Source organism: Genypterus blacodes, unplaced genomic scaffold, assembly GCF_046128005.1.
Source record: "Genypterus blacodes isolate CSIRO-AG114 ecotype Tasmania unplaced genomic scaffold, CSIRO-AGI_Gbla_v1 ptg000067l_1, whole genome shotgun sequence".
NCBI classification, from domain to species: domain Eukaryota; kingdom Metazoa; phylum Chordata; class Actinopteri; order Ophidiiformes; family Ophidiidae; genus Genypterus; species Genypterus blacodes.
Window position 1 is genome coordinate 3,052,850 of NW_027466879.1, and position 27,625 is coordinate 3,080,474.

Sequence of the window (27,625 nt, forward strand, 5' to 3'; positions counted from 1 at the left end):
ATGTGTGTGCAATAGAGTCACACGTGTGAAGGGCCGGGATAGCCAGGATGTCTTTGTCCCGGGGAGGACATGAGAGGAACACATGGTCCTTTTCATCTGTCTCATCATCACTCAGCAGGATTTCTTTGATGCCTTAAAACGAAACATTTCCTGAGCTTCCGCCAGGTACAGCTGCATTTCATCCAGTTGTGCATGTAGAAGGTTTCAGGTTACAGACTCACTCCCACACATGATGGACAGCTAATAGTGTCGACATTTCTGCCAGGTGTTTTGTCATTGAGTTTCAGCAAAATCCTGAGTAAAAATGTTAAATTCACAGAAAGACACTGGTGACAAATGAAAGGAAAACCCAACATTAAGCGGCGGATTATGTTAACATTGTGATTCCAAGTTCTCACTGTGCTTTTATAATCGTAACACAAAGGTAAATACTTCTTCCAATTTTATTTTATTCACAATTTATAGAATTCTTTTCCTACTTTAACAGAGTAAAACAACTCCAGGAAGACGGGGACATGGAATCCTACAAATAAAAGATTGAATTTGAACTGACATGAAGTGAGATACTTTAATATTCTGTAAGTTCTAAGTTATCTACAAAAGATAAAAACAAAAATAATTTTATAGTTTATAGTTTGGTTTAAAAATAAAAAATAAAAATCACAGTATACAGTACATAGATTACTCCCACTATCTGCACATAACTAAGATGATGATGTACAACCACTAGTGTTAAAAGCCAAGAATGCAAACAGAGTAATGAAGGAAAACAGATTGTGTTTTACTGCTGGTCGCCCCTACATGTGTGTGTGTGGAGGTAGCTTCCTTATTCAGCATCCCATTCTTGATTATTGGATTTTCTTTTAAAATAATTTACACACAAATACAAAAAACGACAACTAAAGCTACAGACAGATTGTTTTTTTTTCTTTACATTTTCACCAAATGGGACATCAGATGTTCATAGAATCAGTGAACATTTTCGTTGGTGCCAGAAATCACACACCCAGTCAAAACTTTGTGTACATGAAAGTAGGAAATCAACCCAAAGAAGACACTAAATGGACACAAGAATGTCTTGTTGACAGAAGGAAAAAGTTCCCCCACATTGCCTAAATTCCTGAGCACTCACATGACGTGCACTTGTGGACACACGCTCAGAGGGTGTATCCACCTTAATGTGTACAGTCATGCTTCAGCACACCAAACATGAGCCCAGAGCACAGCGTGTCATTCAGGTCACTTCTCACAGTGAAAAGACCAGACGTCTCCGCTGACATCAATTAACACCGAGTCACGGCCGACGCAATCAAACTGGACGCACCTACATGAACACAAGTGACACAACTGTCACATTCATTCTTTTTTATCTCCAAACTCGGCCTTATTTTCTTACCTTTTTTTACACTGGAACCACTGATTTGCTGTAAATTTAGAGATACTCTTTGTATGAAACATCCACTGTATGCAAGAACACACTTCTGTCCTTAAAAAGCTGAACAACAGTCATACCTACCATCCACACACTCGTCCTGGTTAGCTGCTGGCTCGAGGCTCCTATAGAATGTGTTGCAGAGAATCATGAAGAAATCCCTGCTGACCAATCAAAAGCAGTGGTTCCAGATCACACTATGGAGCAGTTGACAACTTTGAGCCCAACTCTGTCGTGAACTGGATCCAAAGTAATCAGAACGACGTCAAAAATATAGGAAAATAAGGCTCGTGTTTAAAACAACAAGAACGGTGACGAGTATGAGCTTACACATCTTTAGGTCTTTTGTTTTGAAGGATTAAGCTTTTTTTTAGCGTTCACCTTTTCCCGCTCTGTTCTGCTGGTGAGTGTTTGGGTCTCGACTGGATATTCATTATTTAAAGGCCACCTTTCACACACCTGAAATCAGCTGCGATTAGAAATTCCTGCTGTTCCAAACAATAAATAACAACGACATCTTAAAACCAGCCAGCGTCGTTGTTAAAACAGTGATATCTGCTACTTTCATCACATTCCTTAATTCACTTTAAAAACAAACACGTGTTCATTACAGGAGGGCACAGATTTATGCCCTTATGTTCTAACGGAGCAGATATTGGGAATATGGCCGTGGGCAGGTTGAGTTATTGCTGACTTTGTGACCTTACACACTCTGCTGGATGAGGACCACCTGAAGGTTATTGTACATTCACACAGAAGATTCTAGGCTGTGACTATTGAACTTTGCTACATTTATGTAAAAAAAATAAAATAAAGTGTTAAAAATCAACATTTGCTGCGGAGAAGCCTGAACAAAAACAAAAAGACAAATAAAAGCTTATAAGAACATTTAAAACAGAGATATCAGAGTTCTTGCTTGAACAAGATAAGTGACAGGTAATCCAATGTGTGCAATATGGTGATATCCACTCCAAAGCAAGAGACAGAGAGGCACTGGTGGCGAGCTTTTCCTCCGTTTGCTGACGAGGCTGAATCGTGACGCGCTCACGTCAGCTTGGGTTTGACCACCGGAGACTTACACACACTTACAGACTTCTTTAAGTCCAGTAAGCATGGCAGGTGATTGGCTGCATCTCTGTTTACGCTTTCATTACAAACATAAGTGCTTCCTGAATCGTCTCTTAGCAGGATCATTGGCACAATTTGCTATTTGTTATGACAATGTCATTAAATTCACATAAGAGAGAGACTTGTGCATACAGGTGGAGCTCTGAAGGGTTGTTAGTCCTTGACCCGAGGTATGTTGTATGAGTAGTGTACGAGAGGAAGGCCTCTGCTCTGACAGAAGCAGGCTCTGCCGCAGGCCTGTACCTGGTCTGAGCTATCTGAGACAAACGAGTCCCCCTCATCAGCGTACTCTGACTGAGCAGAGGGTGTGCCGCTGTCGGCCCAAAACCCCTCCCCTCGCTGGCACACTGCAGCTCCTGCCAGCAGTGTGGGACAGCTGTGAGACTTCACCAAGTGTCTACAGACTGATGAAGAGGAGGGGGAAGAGCAGGTCCGTGCATGCAGTGCCGCCTCACACTGCTCACATACAACTGTCTCTCCACAGAGCTGTGTGTACACCCCGCAGTCAAAGCCCAGGTGTGAGGCCGAGCCTCCGTCCAGGACCTCAGACCCTACGCTGCCATCATCTCCGTGATTTTCTGCGATGGCCTTCACCTCCCTGCTCACACCTCCACGACCACGCAGTCTCAGCCAGTCCTCCCTGAAGGCTGGGCTGAAGAACACATACAGCACTGGATTCAGGCACGCAGGCAGGGGGAAGAAAATGAGGGTGACAGACTTTGCAATCTCTGGGCCTCCAGCAGTGGAGCCAGAGCCAGTCAGGAATGGGGCAAAGGAGAACGCCGCCACCGGGCAGAAGAATATGCAGTTAGTGAAGATCAGCCAAGCTACATGTCGCAGGGCACCGGTCTGCTCCGGGTCTGCCAGCTCCACTCTGCCCAGGTGGCAGTACAGCCGAGTGTAGACAGCTGCAGTGAACAAGTAGGCCAGCGCGTTGAGCAGCACCAGAACCACTGTGATACTCAGAGCTGGACTCTCTCCACCAGCAAAGGGCAGGCAGAGAGGAGAGGCAGACTGGTCGCCGGAGCTCAGCAGAGGCAGGCAGGCTCCGGCAGCAGCCAGCAGCCCCAGCAGACCTGCGGCGAGGCTGAAGCGCCGACCGCCTCTCCAGCATCCCTGATGGCTGCCGGCGCTGCGTCTGGGTGACAGTACCTTCCCCAGAATGGCCTGCACTGCAACACTCCGCTCCACAGCTGCCAGGGAGAGTAACAAAACAGCCCACTCTGAAGAAAAGACTGCCAGAGCTCCTGTGATCTGGCAGCCAGGGCCCATTTCCCACCAGACACCAAACTCAGCGAAGGAGCCCCAGGTGGCGATGTCGAGCACAGTCAGAACCCCCACATACAGGCCCGTGAGGAGGTTGGCCAGGGCCAGCAGCCCCATCAGCAGCCGGGCCGTAGGGAGGGCCGGAGCCGGGGAGTGGCTGTGGCCTGGGGCTCGGTGAGTGGAGGAGAAGGTTGCCACGAGCACCAGGCTGTTAAAGACCAGAGACACCAGGCAGATGAACCACACCGTCAGACGAATCATCCAGTTGCCCAGGAGATGCTCACAAGGCTTAAAGGCTCCTGGGGAAGGAGACAGAGAGGGGGAGTTCAATAATGATGATCATGATTTTGGTTTACTTCATTGCAGATCTTGAACACTGATTTGTAAAAGTAAACAAAACTATGAATAACACAATGTATGTGTCTGCTGAATGCTGACCTGGTGAAGGAGAGCAATGCATTATCATGGAGATTCTTTCCACTTCCTCCCCGCCTTTAATGAAAAGAGATATGTAAGTAAAGCAAAGAAGAAGTCACACAGATCAAAACAGAAACAAATCCTAAAATCATTCATCATTCTCAGCTGCTCCTCGTTCAGCAGTAAGGATCAGTGATGTCATACTCAATGAATATAGATTGTTTGAAAATAAATGTACAGCAATTGGTGGCACTCTTGGAGTTGTGCAGTAATGTAAACATATAGTTTATAGTGTTAAGGTTTGGTTCCACTCGTGTTAAATTCATCAATATGACACTAGAATAAATAATGATGTAGAATTAAACAGATAATTGTGTAAATAACTACACAGATGATTCTTTGATAAAGCTAGAGAGCTTCCTACAGAGTCCAGGCTCAGAAACTGAATCCATGGACAAAGCTTGAGTCGAGTTTTCCCACCTGTAGATTTTTTCACGTCATTGTCTTCTGGCAACGCCGTCACAGTGTCACAGCCCGCAAACGCACAACACTGGTAAGCATACGGGACAGAGATGGACCTACAACAACAACACAAATAACGCTTTAGGCATTCAGTATTTTTCATACAGTAACAAACACTGATCACAAGTTACCATCTTCAAAACAGCTTCTGACTGTTGAAAAGATAAGATACTAAATTAAGGAAAAGGCAGCAAATCCTCACACAAAAACTGGGATCACAGTTGATTCTAACACACTGAACCTCATTCATTAAGTTCTTCGCATGACGCGTATAACAATTCCTACTTCAGCAACCTTCAGCTGTAAATGCTGACTCCTCAGCTGAACATAGAAGTTCTTTCATACCTGAGTTTGGGTAAACTTTTTGCACTCAGCACATTTTTCATCTGCGGGTTCCCTGAGAGTTTCAGTTGACTGACGGCAGTGAGGCCAGATGTTGGAATCACAGTCAGAGAGTTCATACTGAGATCTCTGCAAAGGATGAAACAAAATGATGTTAGTGTGTGTGCAGGACACAATATATTACGATGAAGGTAAAGCTTAGTGTCATAGCAGATACTCACAGGTTGGTGAGTGCAGAAAGTGTGAGGAAAACATCTTTGTGGATTACTCTGATATCATTACGACTCAGGTCCCTGTGTAAAAACCACAATGTCACCCACTCACAATCCAGCCATAAAAAACAGTGTGTGCGCGTGTGTGTGTGTGTGTGTGTGTGTGTGTGTGTGTGTGTGTGTCTAACACTTACAGCAGGCGCAGAGCAGTGAGACCTTGGAAGGTGTCCCTGTCGATTTGCTGAATATTGTTGTGCTGCAAGCTTCTGTTGAACACAAACAATGTAATAGATTATAAATGGGTAAATAAAGACCAGTGTGTGAAGATTGCAGGTCCGTCTTACTCATACAAAGTCCACATGTGTAAAACTCACATCTCCTGCAGTTTGATGCAGCCCTGGAAAGATGGAAGCTCCTGGATGTCATTGTAGGACAGATCTCTGGTGGAGGAATGAGGTGGATGTTGTAAAGATGAATACGCTCATAAATACTATAAATGTTCAAAGGTGAGGACATTTAGCTTACAGAGTCCGAAGCAACTTCAGATCCTCGCACAGATCGGTTGGGACGGACGATATCTTGGTTCCCGACAGAGTCCTGGAAATGAAAAACCTCGTCAGTCGACTGCCGACACTCACAAAGTTTTGAGCGAAAGTCAAATCAAAGTTCACTCACAGGCTCTCCAGGTCGTTGGTCCACTTAAGGACAGGGAAGTCCTGCATCATGCCGGCCCCACGCAACATCCTGCAACACACGGTGACAAACGGGACAACTGAAGGCATATTTAAGTCGGCATGATCCTCGACATGTGTTGCTGCTTGTCACAAAGGCAGTACTCCAGTAGATCCAGGTCTTAAACATTCAAAGGTCACAGCTGATTTCCTTTAAAAGTGTTTGACAGTGACCTTTTCACTCCAACGGCACGTGCTGACAATGAATATACGGGGGTGAAATCTGGCAGAGGGACTTACAGGGAGTGCAGGTCGGACAGATTCTGGAAGGCGGAAGCGCCCACAAAGGACAGAGGGTTGTCATAAAGATGGCTGGAGAGGGAGACAAAGCAAAACAAGATCATTTGTTATGCGAGAATGGCACCATCTTCTGGACGTTTATCCTCTGAAGTCTCAAATCCTGTATCAGCCTAAAAGCTTAAGTGCTATGGTCAGTGTGTGTGTGTGTGTGTAGGTTGTGATTGTTTGTGTGCTGTATCTTAGAGGAACAGATTTGGACTTTGACCTTACATGGTTCTCAGCAGAGGGTTATTACGGAAGGCGCCCTCAGGTATGGAGGCGATGTCATTGCTGTGAAAGCCACTACAGGAGGAAGAAGGTCAGAGAGAGCGTTACCACAAGATACAGCTCCATATACAGCCTTTCCTGCAATAACCAGGATATGTTATGATATAAATCAAAAGACTCATAGCAGCTTTGATCCTATCTTTTCATCTTTACAGTTAACTTGATAGTGACAGATAGTTCCAACTGTAAATCTCTTCATGTGGTCACTTGTTTTATAGATATTAATGTTACTGTGAGAGACTCCAGGATTCAAATTTGATGATCACGTGCAAAGTATTTATGCAAATGTTAACTGCCTGGCATCTGACACACAGGATCACAACACAGGGAAGAGAAACGGGCCGCTACTCACAGCTCCTTGAGTTTGGGCAGAGCCTCTATCCCTTCAGGGAAGACCATGAGGTTGTTGAAGTTAAGATCTCTGGGGTGAGAAAGAGACAGGAAGTCAGTGTTTCTTACAATTTGACCCAAATAATCCATCGACTTCACTGCATAATGATACAGTTTGACATTTTAAGAGTTACAAAATAGAAAATTAAAGAGGCCTGACATTTAATAACCTCACCTGTTAAACACAACCCTGTTAATACACTCAACTCATGTTTGACCTTGATACACAGCGACTATCACAGTGTTGATGTGATGTTTACACTGACATGCTTGTAATAATGTAGCAGCTTCACTATACAGGCTCTACTGTGCAAGTCAAAGCTTGTTTTAATCTGTTCATACTGGGAGTGAAGAGAGGCTGTCCAGGTCCTGTCCAGGTCCTGTCCAGGTCCTGTCCAGGTCCTGTCCAGATCTACCGGTCACAGACTAATACTACTCTGTCATAGACTGGTACTAGAGGACTTCTTCTTCACTGCAGCCAGTCGTGTATTCTCTAAATGCTGAGCTATTGAGCTGTCACACATCTTCAAATTGTCTCGGCTTTACTTTTACTAAAGGCCGATCTCACAGTGTGGCTCGGTTGCATCTGTTTTGGCAGATACTCTGTTACTAATGAAAGGGTGACAATTTTGATCAGCATCTCATTGTTTCCTTCTTTTTGTATTTCCACAGTAAAACAGGCTCTGGTGTAGTACAGTGGCTGTATCATTATTCCAGGCTGCCACTAAATCATGTTTCATGGCTCTGTGGCAATAGCGGGAGGAGGAAGTGAACAGTGGGAGGGCAAAATTGATAAGCATCATGGACTTTGCTCTATTTATCCTACAGCAATTAAAGGAGGAAGTGCACACAATGATGTCTGGAGGACTGCGGCAGAGGTGGGTGGGGAGCTGTTCACACACACACACACACACACACACACACACACGCACACGCACACACACACACCATGTACTGTTTCACTGTGCACTTACAGAGTCTCCAGGTTCACTAGTCCCGAAAAACAGTTGGCTCCGATCTCCCTGATTCTGTTATTATGGAGGTGCCTGGGAAAATAAACACACTTCCACTTAAACACAGGCTTCATACTAGGAAGTTCTATTTTACACCACGCATTTACATACAGTATATGACAGACATAAAACAATCCTCCACATTCATCATGGGTGAGCCCTCCTTCAGCAGTCGACTTTTACAGCCATCATAAAACAGAGCACTCCTCCCTGACACTAATGACAGACTGTAAAGTGATATGTGAATCAGGTGTTCAGTATGAGCCCGTGTGTGTATTTGCAGTAGGGCTTCCTCTGCCTAATACATCCAACATCTTTGCTTCCTGTTTATTCTGATGTGTTTATGCAAACTCTGCAGCAATAACTCTTAATGTGCGCGCGTGTGTCCCTCTGTAAAACTGTGTGTGTTTGTGTGTGTGTGTGTGTGTGTGTGTGTGAATGACTAACAGCAGCCAGCAAAAATTTAATCTTAAAATGATCCCATTGATTCACAATGCAGCAAATATTTACAATTCCTTCAAGCGTAAAACGACAAGATAATTTACATCTTCCATTACTGCTCACACTCATCCTGGAATATTTCAGTTGGTGAATGACAAACTAATGACAACGTGTGTGTGTTTGTGATGGTATTTGCTGAGGTTCTGAGCACAGAACTCACAGTGCTGGAGGAGCACACAGCTACTTTGATTTGTATTGGCAGAATGATGCCAACTCTTAATCGTATTAGTTTGTAACCGACAGAGCGGCATTGACTTGATGAGGACTGAGAGACGTTTTAGGTGTTTTTTGATGAAACCTGGATATAAATTTAAAAAAAACAAAAAGGAGAAACTGAAAACACTATATAAACGAAAAACTAAAAATGAAGCGCAAGTGTGATCACACAAAGGAAACGAGAATATTAACTACATTTACAAGTCTATCAGCTTGTGTGTGTGTGTGTGTGTGTGTGTATGTGTGTGTTTAACATGTTTACTTTCATCTTGAGAAACATCCTGATCTATTTAACATGCGACTTTCACTCCTCCTTCCACTGTTCCCCCAGGTCATTTTCATAAACAAACCCTGTCCTCAGCCGGTGTGTGTGTGTGTGTGTGTGTGTGTGTGTGTGTGCTTAATTAAGGTTTTGAAAAGTATACCAGCAGGTTGTTCCTGTTGAGTTCTTTCGTGTTCGGGTCTATGAAGGACGGCACACAAAGTTCTCCTGGCTCGCCTGTTTAATCACTCTGACACGTCTCATTAGTTAGACTGTGCAGATTTGCAAAGAATTCTCTACCTGCTAGCTTGCAAAGTTGGGGGGATTTTAAGGTTATGACTTTATTACCAGAAGAGTTTTACAGAGAAATGATGTAATGTGTACCTGGCAACATCATGCCTGATCTGGTTATGAGTGCTGCACATTACAATGCACCAGAAACATCTCAGATAAATGTTTCATTAATTGACATTTTGGTAATAGTTATAGAACAGTAATTCAACACCAACTTACAGCACAACTAGACTGGTGAGGTTTGCAAAGGCATTGTCTGGTATGTAGGAGATGCGATTCAGGGCTAATGTGAGAGCCTGCAGGTTAGCCTGGTGTCTCAGAGAGCCAACGGGGACCTCTGTGAGGTTGTTATCGTCCAACCACAGGTGGCGTAGCTGCTGAAGGCCTTCAAAACTGTCCCCCGGAACTGTAGTGATGTGGTTCGCATCCAGGCGGCTGCAGAGCAAAGAAGGAGAAGAAGGAATCAAATTAATGTGACGTTTAAACAGATTCAATATATCTTTTGACTCTTCTTGGTTGGGGTCATGCTGCAGGATGTTGCCTAAACCAAAGGATTCCTCTAGCGCCTAATGCAGGATGGAGCTTTATGTACAACCCAGAACACTGCACACTGTCTCATCTTTTTTTGCATCGGGGTCCGTATGATAATATGACCACTAGGATGGGGATAACATGAAAACTCCACACAGAAAGGACCGGGGCGAGCACAGGGACTGAGTGGGACACTTACCACTGTGCTGCCAGAGGAGGGGAGGAAATTCCAGTACACTAATGTTGATTTTATGAAGATTCCAGTCTGATGATGCCATTTTCTTTGGTTTAATGCCTTAATAATTCCTATGCCCTCACTTCTCAACACAATTAGCTTCAGCCTGTATACTGTACCTTACTTTATTGTGCTAAAAAGGCATTTCAGTGCTTTCAGGATTGACTATTTCACAATGGCCACACCAAAATCTGAACGGTATGACGTAGGTAATGAAATCTTATCTCACAACGCTGTTAAGCTGGTAAAACAAAAGGAATAATCCGTAAAAAATCCATTTTAGCACACTTGTTGATGTCTAGTGTTATTAGCTTGGTTTTTAGATAGTGTTTCTTTCAGCTGTCCTCCCGCCCTGACTGTCTCGCTCTCCCTCAAAATTCCTCAAGTGTCTGCGCTAGAAGAAAAACAGCCTTGATTGACATTTAGCTCTCTAAGGCTTTATACAAACGAAGTCCCGGCTCTGCCAAAGCATATTACTCCAGCTACAGACCTTAAACCCCTCACAGAGAAAAGACATCTGTTAAAAAGTAAGAAGAGAGCAGGAAAAAACAGAGAGGGGAAGCAAGGGACAAGGGGAGGGATACGGAGGGGTGATAATAGTTGAAAGCTGGATTTCCAGCAGGTTTTTCCAGCTGGATCTATTCCTCCATTAGTCCCTGTCAAAGGCAAAGAGGCTGGTGGGGCGGGGGGGGCAAAAACAGAGTCATGTACATGTTAGGTCCCGATGAGACTGACATGCAGTAGTCACAGAAACAATACCAAAGACAGAGGAAGATGGAGCAGGAAACTGAGAGAGGGTTGACAGTGAAGAGCAAGTGCAGGAATCACACCAGCGCCTACATTTCCACAGGGCTTTAGTACACACAAGCAAACACACGTGCTTGAGTGAAACACACAGGGTGACTGGAAGCACCTATAAATTACATCAAGCGCTCAGATGAGGCCTGAACATAGTGGATATGCTTTAATGTCCTACGGCCTTGAAGATTACATGCAGATCCGCTTCATGACATCTGGAATTAAAAACATTCCTCCTCAAAGGAAACGTTTGATAAATGAACACCACAGGCAAACACTGATACTATGTCCTTTGACATTAAGTTGACATTAATCCGAAAATAACGTTAGCTGGGAAGCCTGTGAGGTAAGAGCATCTTTATATGCTGCAGGTAAATGCAATATACGTTCTATATACATTCTATATCTCATGACTCCAGCATGGACTGTGGTGGAGGCGGCGTGGAGCTCGACTGAAGGTTTTAAACCACTGCACAATGCGCTGCACTGTTTCTACTGGGACCTAGTTTTTGTTACATGTGAATAAATTTAAAAACCTAATTCTAAAGTTTCTACTTCTACAATCTTCAGTGTTCAATTGAAATAGTGGATTTTGACCGACAGCTAAATTCTACTGTTGCATTAACACTCTTGCTTCATTTCATTTCATGCATGAGGTGTGTGTAAGTGTGTGACTGTGCGGCATGTTTTTAACATGTTGGCCCAAAGACGTTGAAGTTACGCTGCTGTACATGTCATCCTTCTGTCCAAGAATGTCTGAGAGAATACCTGTGTAAAGGAGGTCTTCCTCATTAAATTCACTGTTAAAGTGAGTCACTGCTTTCACATAAGCAGAGATGACTCTATCTGTTTACCATGTACATGTGCAGCACCGCAAACCATGCTCATTATTTACACATCGTCTAAGCAATTGAGAAAAGGAATTCTGAAGGCCATAGTTGAGCTTTATAACTCCTGTGGCCTGTTGGTCTTCACCTGCCTGTTTACACCTGAATCACATTACATTAATCCAACCAAACATCTGACCAGTGATGATGTTTACCAATGACTTCAGTTTTATGTCTATGATATTAACACTGGCATCAAAAATTATAAACAGAACAGAGAGGTCGACTTGAAATCTAAGGGCTCTTTGTGGAGACAATTGAGTCTGTGTGTGTGTGTGTGTGTGTGTGTGTGTGTGTGTGTGTGTGTGTGTGTGTTGAGGGTTTCTTACAGGGACTGGAGAGAATGCAGGTTCTTCAGGGCTGCACTGGGCACCGTCTTCAGCTGATTGTTCTGAAGCATCCTGAAGGCACAATGGGATTTAAATCAATTTACAACAAATACACTTGCTTCATAACGTCACAAAACAATCAAATGAATTCATTCTGGTCCAAACCCTTGGTGTGTCTGGTCTGCCTCCCAGATCTGGATACGCTAAACACTCTAATCCCTGACACTGGTTGATTAATTTTATAAAAAGGAGTTTGAAATTAATTTTACACCACAGGCAGATCATTTAACTTAAAGGAAATATAGTATAGTATAGTGTACATGTAGTATCTTTACATGTTCACTATATTCAGATTTCTGTTTATACTGCAATTAAGGCAAAATTAAGTTAAGGCAGTCAATTAGGATTCAAACAGCTGTGGTGTGTTGTAAGTGCAGTATGAAGAATAAGGAAATACATGAGTAGTTGGCTCACTTGTTACTCTGAGTATAAGGTTTACATGCCTGCAGGCTGGTTAAAGCCATTTAACCTCCCATAATCTAGGTCGTTTACTTGGATTTAGTATTCATCCATTATGTCGATAATCTAATTGTAAAGAACACGTGTAATTGTTTGTGCTTCTAGCTTTCATCTGAATAGAATATACAGTATAATATGATCAGGCCTGCCTTTCCCAGACCTCCCCTCGAGATCAACTGGACTTTGTGTGCTCTTTTCAATCTGACTTGAGTTCTTGGAAGCAAAAGGTTATGATGACCCGTGTCAATAATCCACAACTAATGTTTTACACTCTTGGATGCAGGCTCTGCAACATAGATGGAAAAGCCTGTTCCAAATGGGTGTAAATTCTAAGACTATATTTAGGGTGGCATCAACTGGCAGGACCACAATGTTACCACAAACTGCAATATTTAGTTACGCTCTCCCCAGTGTGTGGAAAACTTCACACTGTCACAGCCCTGAGTGTGTGTGTGTGTGTGTGTGTGTGTGTGTGTGTGTGTGTGCGTGCGTGTGTTGACAATGGTGGCGGCAGGGGCAGGAGGTGTATGCTTACAGGACTTTGAGTTGATGCAGTCCAGACAGGGCTTCAGGGTGGATGAATGACAGGTCATTCCCTGCGAGCCGTCTGAGTGGGAGAAAGAGTCGACTTTAGATTCAAGACTTTAGATTCAAACACACAACACAATAACAACAGGTACATGGTATAATTTATATAGAATTTAAGCAGTGCAAAGTGATGAGAACTTCATCACGTCCAGCGCCTCGGTAGATTAAGTTCCAGCTATCAAGTAAAACATGGCGGCTGGGGTGTCAAAGACATGTGTCCGTGCCACGGCCTGTTGTCACTTCGTCTGTCACCCGCAAGAGATTAGAACTGGTTCTGGATATGACTTACACCCTTTGCTAAGCCCCCCAACCATCACTATTCAGGGTCCTTCAGATCATCAAGAAAAATAGAATCACCTATCTGAGCCAGATGGAGGAGGGAAGATAGCGTCAGAGGAATAAAACCACATTTCCCCTCTTAAAAATATTTTGTAATCCAGCACCGGTCTCAGTCTACCAATATAAAACTGCAGCATGAAAGTACACCTCCCTTTCCTGTTGGGAACAGGAAGTGTATAGGAAGTAGGGGTGTAAATAAGCACGGGACAGGCTGACTGGGACACATTGCTCCACTGCACTATCTAGGCGAAGAGATTAGCAACAGATTTATCACTCTGTAACTTGAGTCAGGCCAGGCTGAATTCCCTGCAACAAGAACTGTTGGGTGGGAGCCTGAGAACCAAGGCTGAGTGTGTTAGAAGCCGACGTGCCCTTTATGAAGACCTCAGAGTGTGTTTTTGTTGAAATGCGTCATGAATTTCACAATATCACAGTGTGTCCATTACAATGCTTTTTGTAGCAAAAGAGATCAGAAGAAATGGTTTTAACCATGAGGGCCCAGGGGCACATTAAAATGTTTCACAGCCAGCTGAAGCTTTGTTGAGGATACAAATACAGAGCAACACTTCTGTCATTTTACTTTAGAAAATCAATATAATGATGATTGATTTTTGATTGAAAAACTAAAACATTCTGTGAAGCAGAATTTGAATAATGTTGGTTAACGATTGCACTGAGAGTTAAATATAATAAATACCATGTGGTGATGATGGTGTGCTTAAAGTCCAATGCATTATGCTGCCAACAGTCATTTGAGCAAATATGGTTTTCAATAATCAATACAGAATTGACATTGCATTGCGGTGACAGTTGAGGAAGTAACCTAATAATGCTTCTTTGAACACAAAAGATACAAGAGGCCTTCATGGATGTATATGAATAAGAGGACATGTATGCGCGATACTATTTTTGGCCTCAATCTGGCACTGTGTTTTATGAATTACAGGCCCAAGCTGCCACATGTAAGGCTAAGGTAGCTGTGGCTGCAGCAGCCTTCAGATCAGAAGGGTCTCAGTGACCCAGACTATGTGGGGAGTCAAGTATTTCAAATTCATCACCAACTACTTCGGAATCCGAACATGACTGAAAATGTCAGCTCTTACAGAGTTTTATTTATCGTGGTTGACCAGAGGCATGACATGGCAGCAGCTTTATGAAAAGGCTGTCACTTCTACTTGGAGACAAACCCAATGAATGCCCCCAAAGCTGAATTCCACTTAACCACCAAATCATCCAGTGAATGCAACCATTCATGTGCATCCACTGACTCACAATTTGTCATGTGCGTTTTGAAAACCAAGGCTACAAATCGCAATGACAGGCATGAATTTGACCACGTCTCAACCTGTGAACAAACACGGTGATATGCACCTCCAAATCTGGAAATCATGGTTCTCAGCTGGGAAATGGTAGATTGTCCTCTCCAGGTGTGGAGTCACACGCTGCTTCTGGCTCCTGAATTCAAGAATAAGAGGAGTTTCAAATGAGGTGAAATGAGTTTCCTCTGCAGGGTGCCAGGACCCACGTTTAGGGAAACGTGGCAGTCTTGGGACCCCCAGGAACGGCTGGAGAACATGGCCATGGAGAGAGATATCTGGGCCAAGCAGTGGAAAAAAGGATGCATGGATGGATGGACAGATCTACGCATTCAATCTTGTCCCTGGTTGTGGAGACATTCTTGTTGACCAATGTGGCAAATTTAATTCAGCTTGAAAACTCCGATCTGTCAGGAGCCTGAAGCTGCTAAGCACCATACGCAAACCAAGTCTGACATCAAACTGCTAAGATATCCTTCAGGTTTCACAATATGGAGCACCTCTCCCCATTTGCATCTTTCACCAATCTAGTCCATGTCCCCCCAGGCTTCGATGAAGACAGAAGAATGTGCTAAGTCTTGCTGAGGAAAGCCTAAATCCTTTCCTTGTGTAACACCACTCCCACAGGTCTACCTTTTTCAAAAGCAAGTCTACGCTTTCCAACAAGAGGTGTGCGATGATCCGTGCACCCTGGCAGCAGAACACAAGCTACAGAGAGATGTACACAACCTCGAGTCCAACATTACACTGACAATACACTTTAATTTTCTACTCATACAGCAAAATCTGAACAAGCAACCCCGACCACCGCAACATGCACCCACATGTACAATAACCAGTTATTTATTCAGCCGTTGGTATATGATAAGCCTATGACATCATTTCATTTTTTCATTGTAGGCGGTAAAAATGCAGGGGGAAATAAAACAATGCCTTTACACAGTGAAGTGTTTGAAATGCTAAATAAAGTTTTACAAAGTTAAAAGAAGGGAAATTATTCTGCCAAGAAACTGCAACAGTGTGGACTATGGGAAAAGATCTATGAGCACTATGATGAAGCGTGCATTTGTCAAAAAGTTACTTGCAAGAACATAAACAAACTGGAAAGGAGTCAGAGAATATCTTTCATCATGTCTGCTAAGACTTGTTGTGCCTATAGCAAGAAAGGAAGAGCCTGAAGGAGAGTTGTGTGACTATGCGGGAGGGAATGTTCCTCCCTTGTCTCCTTTCCTGTCCTATATGAGAACGGCTCACTTTCTTTTCTCCCGCTGATCTCTTCGTCAACTCACTCTCCCTCTATTTGCCCTCAGAGGCTGTGCTGCGGTTCACTGGCATGGCTGAAGCCCTCGAGCAACAACGTCATCCAGTGAAGATCACCAACTCAGGAAGGTTAAACCAACATATTGGGTGAGGCTATATGTCAAGTTAAATAATGCCTTCAAAGTGAGTGCCTCAATGACAGGCCCTCCATTAAAATGATCTAGGACAAAGCATAACATGGAGCACAGGTCTCACTGTTCAGTATGACTGAAGTCATATACAGTATGTTCAGTCAGGGGTTCAGAAAGAACGAAAGACAGAAAGAAAGAAAGCTCTCAGACTGGGTGGGTTTTTCGCTTTGTTGCCGTGGAAACCATTGTTTTGCCTTCTTCCTTCCTGCCTTGCATTCCTGTACACAATGCGACGAAAAGTAAATTGCATTTCGACAAAGCAGATTGGAGTTGTGTTTGGAGAAGAAGAGGGTGAAGACTCAGCCGGCTGAAAGATGCACAGGGGCTGAAACAACATGCCCACAAAGGCAAGCGGAGTCCGACCCACTGGAGTGTGTTCACTGGCTGGTCATTTTGCATTCTCAGAGCTGCGTGTTACCTGATAGCAGGTAGACAGATTTTATCTCCGGCTCCCAGAGCTGAGTCAGACAGAGGAGTATTTAAAGAGTAAAGGAATAACAACCAGCTGCTAAGATTAGATTTACGCCACTCAACATAACCCCACAGAGCAGATGTGCTGTTGCCACCCTGATCATCTCTTAAAATCTACCACAGAATAGCACATGGTCGTCATTTCAAAACACGCTGCCTCATCACAAGCCTTTTTAATTGAGCTTTGTGTACAGTGTGTACATTGTTTGCAAAACACGGCTGATGAAGGTTCTGTATCTGTGCTTTTAGTGCTACAAATACCCAGGTGCACATCAAAAAGCCAAGCCTAAATGTCAACGCTGTCCAGAGCAAATACAACATTAAGACGAGAAAAGGGGCATGTACTCACAGTTCCTCCATGTACGGGAAGTTCTTGAATACATCTGCTGGAAGCTCGGTGATGTTGTTCATGCTCAGGTCACTGTGGAGACATCAAGAATCAACATTAACATTGGGAAGCAGTTCTCTCAGGCTTTTGTCCCAGGATAGGAGTTGAAGCATAAACTGTATGACATGGTGCATATATGCATGGTGTCCTTTGACCTGCAATCAAACATGCATGCATGTATTTTATACCTGTTCATTCAAAGACATTTGAAATACAGAAGGTTCGATGTAACTTCTATAGAAGAGGAAGAAGAAGGCTCCATTCACATGACATCTTGATGACTCAGTAATTGCTGGTGTAATGACAATTTTGGCACCTAAAAGTGAGATGATGAGCCAGAAAAGAATCCCTACAATCCTCTTGTCCGTGGGTAACTCTCTTCTCTTATTGCAGAATTAACGTGACTCGGAATGCGACTCTTTTGATAATCGATTAGTCATGATGAAACAAAGAAGGCGAATAAATCTGCGGGTGCTTTTGTTATAGCATCACAATGGAGAGTCTTCTACCCCAACAATCATCTCCATCTTATCGGAATCTGCTGTGTTTGAATGCGTCTGTACTTCTGACTGTTACCAGAATGACTGTTTGAGACTAAACACATGCCTGCACCCACGGAGCTCAGTCGCTTAGCTAATGATGGGAAATGAGTTATTGTTTGTGGAGCTCAGCGTTACTGCCCCAAACTGTGAGACAACTTTCTGTTACAAGGAACAACACTGAAAACTGCCCATTTTGTTTCTAATGAAAGATTTCAAATGCTTTCGCTCACAGATGTCTCAAACCAAAGTGAATCCATGCGGAGGAAATGCATGATTCACCAGTGTATGTCACAGAGCATCCATTAGTCTCTACAGCCCTAAGTACGACACGTCTGACAATATACTCACAGTATGAGCTATGACAGCAGAGCACTGTTCCCAAAAAAAGTATTTTCTCATTTCAAATCACAAGCATGCATAAAGCCTTCATTTAACAATTTAGCACATAACAAGCACGTAAGCCAACATATTAAATTTTGTGATGTTTTGATAAACTAAACTCAGCTGAATGTGTACACAATAGTGTGTTTGTGTCACCCATCCCTTACGGCATTCACAATCATTTGACTGTGCCTGCATGACAGGAACCTCAACAAAAAAGCCTGGAAAAAGCCCTTCTCTTTAGCCCCAGGGATCTTCATTTTTCAACCAACATCAAGTGAAGATAGGCATGTAGCAGCATGAAAAATATGCACACAGTTCTTGATTTCTTCCCTACAAAGCTAATACGACTGTATGTATACAGTATATATATACATACATACATATAATATTGGTCTACCCTATATGCAGGCTTTTCCAAAACATTTCCCAATTCAGTGGATGCGATTCACATGACTTGGACTCACAAAGTTTCTCACTATATACTTGACAAAATCCAAAACAGATTTGACTTTGACACCACTGCATTCCATATTACATCTGGACTTTAATACAAACTCATTTAAAAAAGCATCCACGGTTTGAGTAAACTCAGTACACTAAAGTTTATACTATCACACTGGATACAGTGCTTTATGCCTGGTTTTGAAAGTTTTGAGGTGAGATTTTCCCATCATTACTTGGGATTTGACTTGGGAGTGTCTAAACATGAGATTTATATTACGTTACTTTAAAAGCAAGTTGGTCCCATCTCTGATATTTCCACAGTGCAATGAAAAAACATACTTCCAATTACTAGAAGATTGCAAACTAAACTTGTTATGGAAGAGTTAGCCTGGAATTTTCAAAGAACTACCAAAATGAATAACTTAAAAGTACTAACATAACTTCAATGAAAGGTACTTTGTTGGACATGTGTGTGTTTGCTGGCAGCCTGGATCCATGCAGTAACATTTGTAGTAACTGTAGAGTTACTAGACTGTAGACTGTTTTCCTCCTCTGGTTGTAGCTTGACTTGTCAAGTCTATACTAATTATAAAAATCTGAAACTTTAAGCATATTTTAAGTTTTTCAAAACATTCCAGGTCTGGAAGAAAGATTCTAATTCCAAACGTTTTCATAACCGTAGAAACCCTGAAGTTAAGATAGAGGAAGAACAACATCATCAAAATCCACCTTCTTAGGTTTCATGTAACACAATTCAAACTCAAAAGCATGAAATTAGTAAATAAAGTAAAATATGCTAAGTCGTCCAAGGTCCTGACTGCTACTCTTACAAGAAAAATGCTGTCTCGGGTCTACAGAGATAAGTGAGGATCTTGATCAAGAATCCACAGCTGCACTTCAAAGGAAAGCCTCTATACACTGTACGTGCATAGGAAGATGGTACATAAGAAGACTGAGAAAACATCCAGGATTCACAAATGAAGCGACACCCCCACCCACCAGTCAGTCCCTTTTCACTCTCTCAACTGGCCATCTTGAATTTCACTGCTAGATCTCTCCAGGACCTTGTGTGTGGGCCCCTGAATCCTACAAGGATCATATTGCCCTTCCTCTGCAGTCCCAACTACACAAACACTTAAACACACACACATGTACACACACAGACACGTACACACACACACAAGCATTAAAAAGGGGGCCCTGACAGAACAACTCATCATCCCTGCAACCTACGTCCCATCTCCACTTACCTGGTTATCCAATTACCATATTGACTGTGGCGATACAACAATATGTCCATCAATATTCAATCACTCTCATCTTTACTTTTACACTGCCAACTCCTCTGCTACTGTTCTGCAACCACTACTGCAGAACTGTCAGTGCTGGCAGTTAGATGCATACATCACTGACCATAGTCTGAAACATTTGACTAAATCTTCCAGAGTTTGTTGACTGGTTGGAACGGCATGCAGGGCCGGGGAGCAGGGAGGCCTTCATGACTCTATCACACTTCCTCCCTCCCCCTGCTTCTAGCTGCTTTACTCATCAAGGTCCTGGCCTGTCCCTGCGAAGATGGATTGAAGAGGACACTAAAAATGCAGCTGTGATAAATGCTGAAAAAGAGAAAGCCTTAACGCTTTTACAAGCAGGTATCAATGAATTTCATTCCCATGAGCCATTTGGCTTTATTTTGGCAGAGGGGTGCAGAACGCCTTATCTGACAAAATCTGAGAAAACAGAGGACGTTTCTTTTAGAGAATGGAAATATGACTGAGATGGTGAAGTATAAGTAGTACATATTCTATACTTCCCAAATCAGTTTCAAGGACATTTGAATGTAACTTTTATTTTGTTAATTATTACTTATTTTAATTTGAGATCTTATTCAGCAGAGTTTTGGTCCTTGTAGACGCTTGTATCCAAAGCGACGCAAATGTAGTATTGAATGCAACAGGTGAAGTTAGAGATTTTTTATTTTTTATTTTTTAAGTAGGTAGACATTAGGTTTTAAGGTATGAGGCGCAAAATAGTTGGGTCTTTAACACATTTTTAAAGATAAGGTAACAATTTTTTTTATCCAAAGGGGTAAGGCTGTGAGTAAATCACTTGTAGAGGACCAGCAGAAGATGATTTTAACCATCACCCACTGGGTGAAGGGTTACAGTCACCCCAGATGGAACTTGAACCCACAATCCCTGGCTTAGGAGGCCAGTGCCTTATCCATTGGGCCACTGGGGCTACAAGCAATCCCTCATACAGAGAATCTCTAAAGCGTTCTTAGAAGGCTACCTCATTATCAACCACAACACCCAAGTTCCGGGCAGGCTTTGTGGGATTGACTTGAGAGGAGTCAAGCTGGATGCTGATTGGTATGTGCTGGAATGACAAGGGGCACAGTGTTTGATAAATTGAGCTGAAAATGCCAGTCCTTCATCTATGCTGAAATATTAGTGAGGCATGCTGATGTCCCTGCGGATGCTGTACAGATCCTGCCCAGAAAGACAAGAAGAGTTGCATGTTGTCAGAACAGAAATGGTAAGAGAAGCATAGGATTGTCGGTTTGAGTGTTTATTGAAAAGGGAAGGGGTCCAAGCACTGAACCTTGAGGTACCCCTATGGACAAGCAGTGCAATTCAGATGCCTACCCCCCCCTCTATGGAACCGTGTACATGTCTTGACAGAGAACAAATACATGTGTGCTTGGATACAGGTTTATAATTCTGAATCTACAGAACTTATACACAAGGACTGTGGTTATCCTGAAAGGATCAACTTGACTTCAAACTTAGTTGAAAGGGTAAATTAAATAGACATTTACTCCTGAATATTAAGAATAAAAAGATGATTACTCAGAAGGTCTTCACCCATTTCTATTTTAGTTCATTTGGACTGTGTCCGAGTCGTTATATATCTAGATCTAAAGATATATCTGACACGACCAAAAATGTGTCTAGTTCTCAGAAAAACACACTTTCTACAATAAAACCCAGCTATCCATCAAAATTAAGCAAAGACAAGAAGCATTGGTGTGGAGGAGGGCGCTCTGTGCTATACGCTACAGGGAGTTCACATGAGCACAACAGCTTTCATCATTAGGAAAATAGTAAGTGCCGAGACTATTCCATGATGGCTAAGAACACGAGTAACTGCTGCTCCTTTGTCCCAGTGAGAGAATTCACCGGAAGGACAACAGTCAGCGCAGCACTTCGCAAAGCTGTATGGCAGGAAACCAGGCAGAGTCATTCATCCATCTTTCACCATCTCTTCTCAAAAGGTCACATCAGCACGAGGAAGGGATGCTTTTCAGTGGAAGAAATAAGAAGCTTGGAACTGATGGAACAATGAATGTGACAACTATATTTTGTAATATTTCAAATCTATTCTGATATCATGTTATTGCCAAAAGTTGAGGTTGCTCTAATTAATTCTTCCTTGTGTTCTACACTGCTACTACTTGATAAAATCGCCTTATTAATAAGTAATAAATAAAGTATCTTAATTATGGTGAAATATGTAGAACTCAGTCTGTAGTAACCTTTGTGTACATCATAGTTTAGGTTAAAAAATTAATAAGCTTTTACCATCTTTTTGCACAGAACGCTCATATTCACTACCTAGAGGAGTGATCCCCATACACACGAGTACATTTAGTGAGGAGATGATCTCTTCCCTCAGAGAACAAATAACACCTAGATTTTGAGTCTATTTGCATGTGTGGTGAATAATCAGCCGAATACTTTTTACGATCTTGGAGAAAACCAAAGCTTCTCTCGTCATTTCTCATTCCCAGTGAACAGAAGCAGCGTTTGTTTCAGGTGAACCAGCAGCCACAGACTGCGGCTGCACAGCGAGATGGAATAAGGCAGACTTGTTCCAGGAACAGATTTCTGACAGAAACATGCAAATGACATATAGCCAACCTTGGATATACCTTTATATATACAAGGCTATGTTATGAGTAGAAAGGTACCTGATTTATCAAACTGCAATCCATATTTCAAAGCTCACCTTTAAATCAAAATCTAGGTTGCTCAAGCCACAGGGTTATAATGAGAAAAAAACTGAATCATCACATGAAGTAGGCGTCAGTCAACAAGGCTCATACCATATGATTATACCTTCAGGTTTGTTTACACCTACATTCTTTCAACGGCTGGGAAGAAGAACCTCAAGATAATACCTGATTTTAATTCAGTGTGCAACAATGTCATTACAAAACCATTTTTGACACATCTGAAATGTTTATTCCCACACTAGCTTGTAGTGTACGACTACTTTCCCTACACTATAATTCTAAATATCACCGAGTCAAGTAAGAATAATTTGAATGCACTTAACACGGCAGAAGAATGCCAACTGGCAGGTAAAGGTTACATGTGTGAGCAAGTCAGCATATTTTCCAACACGGCAAATCGTCAGTATGAAAAATAAGAGTGTGCCGTCAGTATCATCCCACATAGACATAAACACAGAACTGTTTATCACTGTTTGTCAAACAATAAGTAGAGCAGAAATGATTTGAAAATAGAATTAAGACAATCTTTGGGATTCATGATGCATCTCAATCCAATAGCATTTGTCATTCTTGACATTTGGTTGTGATTTGTTACACTGATGTAACTGTGAGATTTTCCAGCTTCATGTGTTCTCGTTTACTTTTATTTGAGGTGATTCTGCCTGTTGTAACTCATTTTGCAATCATTACCTGACCCTTTAATTTTCTGCTATGTAATGACATTACTTTCAACCAGAGCATGTCAGATACTTAATGTTGTGTGTAGACAAGGAGGAGCTCAATTAAAAGGATAAGTGGTGGGGACTGGAGTCAACCATCGTTCTATTACCACCAGCCTGCTCATATAAAACAAATATAGGTGATATATGGCCAATAAATCATAATTTTCCACTGCGTATGCTTACACAATATGTCTTTGAACTTGGCACCGTTGCCTCTCCTGGAACATAAAGCTGTTGAAGTAGATCAAGCTGCACCAAACTCGATGCCAGTATCAAACCCTTCTCCAGTAGGGCATTGTGCCAGAACCTCAGCTGACTCTTTCTCAATACACTGGCTGCTCCAAAAGTTACAGAAAATACATACACACATCCATACACAAGGTACTTAAATCATCTTCTTCCCTCTCCCCACTTGTGTGTGTCTGGAGTCCCAGTAGACATCAGGGTTTGACCTTGAAGATCATAAATGGAGTTTGCTTTTGACAACCTTAGCGGCAAGATAGACTCTTCTACTGCTTAGGAAACTACCACATGAATCTCTTCACTTATTAATCACTTATAAAATAATCAAACACTTAAAAACAACACTATATATTTAATTTGTGAGCAAGATTTAGAAAAATGTAAAGTGTGTGAGAGGGCTGAGAATAGGTGTGTAAGTAGAGGAAGGGTCTGGGGAGTCATACAGGGGGAGAGAGCATAAATATTCTCCCGTCCACAAGTCATCCTGTTTGGGAGCGGGAACCACTGACTGGCTCCTTTCACCTCTGCTGACCAAGAACAAAAGTATCATTCAGTCAAAAATGGATTGAGGGCACCAATGGTGAGCCAGCGAGCCTGGCCAGCGGAGTTTAAGACCCCTGACGCCACCCCTCCCTTTTCCGTTAGTCCCAACCTTGTTCACACTATGAAAGGACAAATTACCACCGAGATCCAAGCTGTAAAAATCCCCTCCTGCTACCTCAGATCCACAGGAGTATACACACACACACACACGCACACACACTCGATCCAGCATAAAGAATCTGTTCAGTGGTGCATTGGCAGGTAAAGACATACCTTCAAAAGGAGGGTTTGCTTTGTGATTGACTGAGGGGCCTCCATTTTTCCCTCTCTTCGTCATTTTGTGTAGTCTGGGAAAAGTCTTCCCTGAAGTTATCTGATTCATTGTGAAATGTGTGCTGTTCTATCACATATTTGCTAGAACATTCATTCCAAAGTAAAGAGTACAGACCGTGACACATGAATACTGGTCGGAATATATTGGCTAAAATGGTTATCTGACTGACCTGACTATTACATGTGCTTCTATGTATGCTTATTTCTGTACCTTTCCATCCAAACGAAGGCACTAAGAAATTTTTTCCAATCTCTCTATCCTATCAAACTGATTCTTAAAGCCTGGTAACTACAAACTCACTCACAGGGCTTAAGTTCCAATGCCATAATGAACAAATACTTCTTCCAAACGTCATGCAAACATGTTTTTCTTAACACATCATCACATTATTGTAGGTGCATTAGCTCTGAGAGGGAAGGAGCTCTTGCAGCTGCAATATGTCTCACTAATCCATCATGATCCCGAGCCCCAGTGCTCCACATACAAAAGACGGAGGGAGTGGGAGAGGACAACTAAAGTTCAAGAGACCAGGAGAACAAATGAGAGAAAGACAGAGAGAGAGACAAACAACCTTTCACATACTTTAAGGGTTTGAACTGAATGTGTAACACAGCTCTGTGTTTTTAAAAGCTGTCACAGAGCATTTAGTTAACTATGTACAGAGCACTCTGGAAGACAAAAAAGACTGCACACTCTTGAAAACAACACATTGTTTTCCATTTTGGCTTAAAGCAGGCCACCAATGAGAGAGAGAGTCAGTCAGGGCTATGATATAAGTTGGTGGATAACAATGTTTCATGTTGTGAATGAGATGTCAGACCACTCCCATTATAAACTGAAGTAATTTTCCAAAGGTAAATTAATAGTGCGAGCAGTAGAATTGGTGTGATGTGTCTTGACAGACTGGTAAACGAACCCACTTCCTCTGTTTACTCTACCTAACACTTTCTTAACAATGGGGATTTCAAGTGGCACGGTATTGGTTCTGCAGTTAAGAACAACTTGGTTCACCATTCTTTAAAAAAGTGGGAAAACACACCACAAGTCACCATAAAAAAAAGACTTGGACTAAAGTTTTCTTTCTGAGGGAGCACAGACAACACACAAAGCCACAATAAATATCTGGTTTAGTTCCTGAGGTGGTTGCCAGGTTTATGATTAACCCAGTGATTGTGAAACTAACTCTGCTTCTCCCTGCTTCGTGTGGCAATCATCAACCTCACCTACAGTATGCCACTCTAACCTGCTGTGCCCGTCTGTTCTACTTACAGACAAATCAGTGCTCTTATTTGAAGTAATAGTTGTCAAAGCACCAGTCAGCCTTTTGTTGACAATGCCACTAGCTTCACTTTGAATTCTTTCCCACTATATATGTAAACACACGGCCATCTACCAGTTCATTAAGTATAATCTCATGCAATCCAAGCAACAACTGTTTCTAGAACCCTGCACCCTTGTGTATGTATATGGAAAAGAACATGTAAATATTATAATAATCACTATATTGCAGTTATTACTAGGCCCCTGACCACACAACATGACAGTTTCAACAAAAACTACACATTACTTAAGTTCATAAGTTTTGCACTGGATTGTACAGGTGCACAGTGTAGTTTAAGGGTTTTAATAACTCACTTAAAAGCTGTAAATGTGCTGAAAACAATAAACACAAACCCAGAGACTCTTAAAGTAAAGTTTGACCCGTGATGTTTAAGATATCCATCATTCACTTGGGGTGTTAACAGTGTACACATACACACAGGTCCTATGTAGAGTTTGCGTGTAAATGTGAGTTTAGTATGTAGGTTTACTACTTACAGGTAGTAGGTGAAAGCACTGAGGCTAGTCGGGACGGTGGTCAGTCCCTTGCCGGAGCAGTCTGCACCCCCATCTTCATCGCAGCTGCATGAGGGCGAACAAACAGCCGGAGTCGATTGTCCTTGACCGGTGCGAGCAGGACCAAGCACCGAGCAGAAGCATATCCAAAGCAAAAGCACACGCATTGTCCCTTATTCGGTTCAGGTGGAAGCTAAACGGGGGCTTTGCGGTTTAAATCTACTCCGGACGTCGACTTTTCATGTGGTCGCTCGGTTGAGGCATGAGATGAAGAAGCCCTGCCAGCGCGAAACCGACACAAAACGTCCGAATAGTCCAAAAACCTTCACGTTCCAGGCGAAAAATGCGCGAAGGGACGTTTCACTTCTGTCAAAAACCGAACACCGTCATCGAAAAATCATTATCTATCCCGGAGAGAGACATTTCTCAACCCGTGTGTCGTATTAGTCCGTGGAAACCAAGTAGCAGCAGCAGCGACAGGAACAGCAGCCTACCTTGCGTTTTTTGCGTTTGCGTTGTCCCATTAAAAACACGCAAACTGTAGCGACTGAGCCAGAGGCGGCGGGGCTCTCAAACAAACACTCACACCGGAGACTCGTTTCCCGTCCCGACTTGTTTTGTAACTGAGGCTCACCGTCAGCTTTCAGCCATTCCTCACGTTCTCCTCCTCTGCTCCTCCTGACATCAGCAGCATGCTTGTAGTCGGGCGGGCGGGCGGGCAGGCAGGCAGGCAGGCGGGCAGGCAGGCACCCTACCGGCCAACCTGCGGCGCTAGGCCCGGCCTGCTGCTGCTGCTGCTGCTGTTGCTGCGGCTGCACTCAGACCTGAACCAGCCGCAAACACCTACGAGCAACAATAAGCCAAATACTATCACCATTTTACTTTAGTGAAATTAAGGAAGAGACTGTGGAGGTTACTCAGGTAAAAAGAAACCTAATTTTATTTTATTTGTTATTATTTATTTATTATTATTTTGGTTGGGGTCCTACATTCTAATTAATGATGTCAGACTCAGATCAGTGTAAAAGACTTCCAAAATAGAAATCATCCAGTAGCAAGCCGTTCACTCTAAATTGCACATAGTACTCGAGTACTTGAGTACTACACTTGAGTATTTTCCACCTTTGCTACACATTCAACTAGTAGTGTATTCACCAAAAGCACTTACTATTTAGATAGATAGATAGATAGATAGATAGATAGATAGATAGATAGATAGATGGATAGATAGATAGATAGATAGATAGATAGATAGATAGATAGATAGATAGATAGATAGATAGATAGATAGATAGATAGATAGATAGATGCTTGATGAGGTACATTTACAATCTCCACAGAGTTAGATCAGGTAAACATGGTGTAATGACAAAGGAATTTTAATGACTGGTACTGAAAAGTCTTATATAGTCTT

The 27,625-nt window shown here is 42.6% G+C and overlaps 1 protein-coding gene and 1 non-coding gene across 2 annotated transcripts; both read right to left on the reverse strand.

The window, feature by feature from the left end:
* Positions 1–425: 425 nt before the first annotated feature.
* On the reverse strand, positions 426–26,929 carry lgr4 (leucine-rich repeat containing G protein-coupled receptor 4). The gene is made up of 18 exons (XM_076155509.1): positions 26,194–26,929; positions 17,107–17,178; positions 13,128–13,199; positions 12,074–12,145; positions 9,513–9,728; positions 7,982–8,053; positions 6,970–7,038; positions 6,561–6,632; positions 6,291–6,362; positions 5,995–6,063; positions 5,845–5,916; positions 5,694–5,759; positions 5,514–5,585; positions 5,329–5,400; positions 5,111–5,236; positions 4,724–4,821; positions 4,265–4,318; positions 426–4,125 (listed from the first exon to the last, which is right to left on the reverse strand). The coding sequence occupies exons 1-18, from the start codon at positions 26,376–26,378 to the stop codon at positions 2,714–2,716; spliced, it is 2,943 nt and encodes a 980-aa protein (XP_076011624.1). The 5' UTR covers positions 26,379–26,929; the 3' UTR covers positions 426–2,713.
* On the reverse strand, positions 20,684–20,756 carry trnar-ccu (transfer RNA arginine (anticodon CCU)). The gene has a single exon. It is a non-coding gene; the product is annotated as a tRNA-Arg (tRNA).
* Positions 26,930–27,625: the final 696 nt, after the last annotated feature.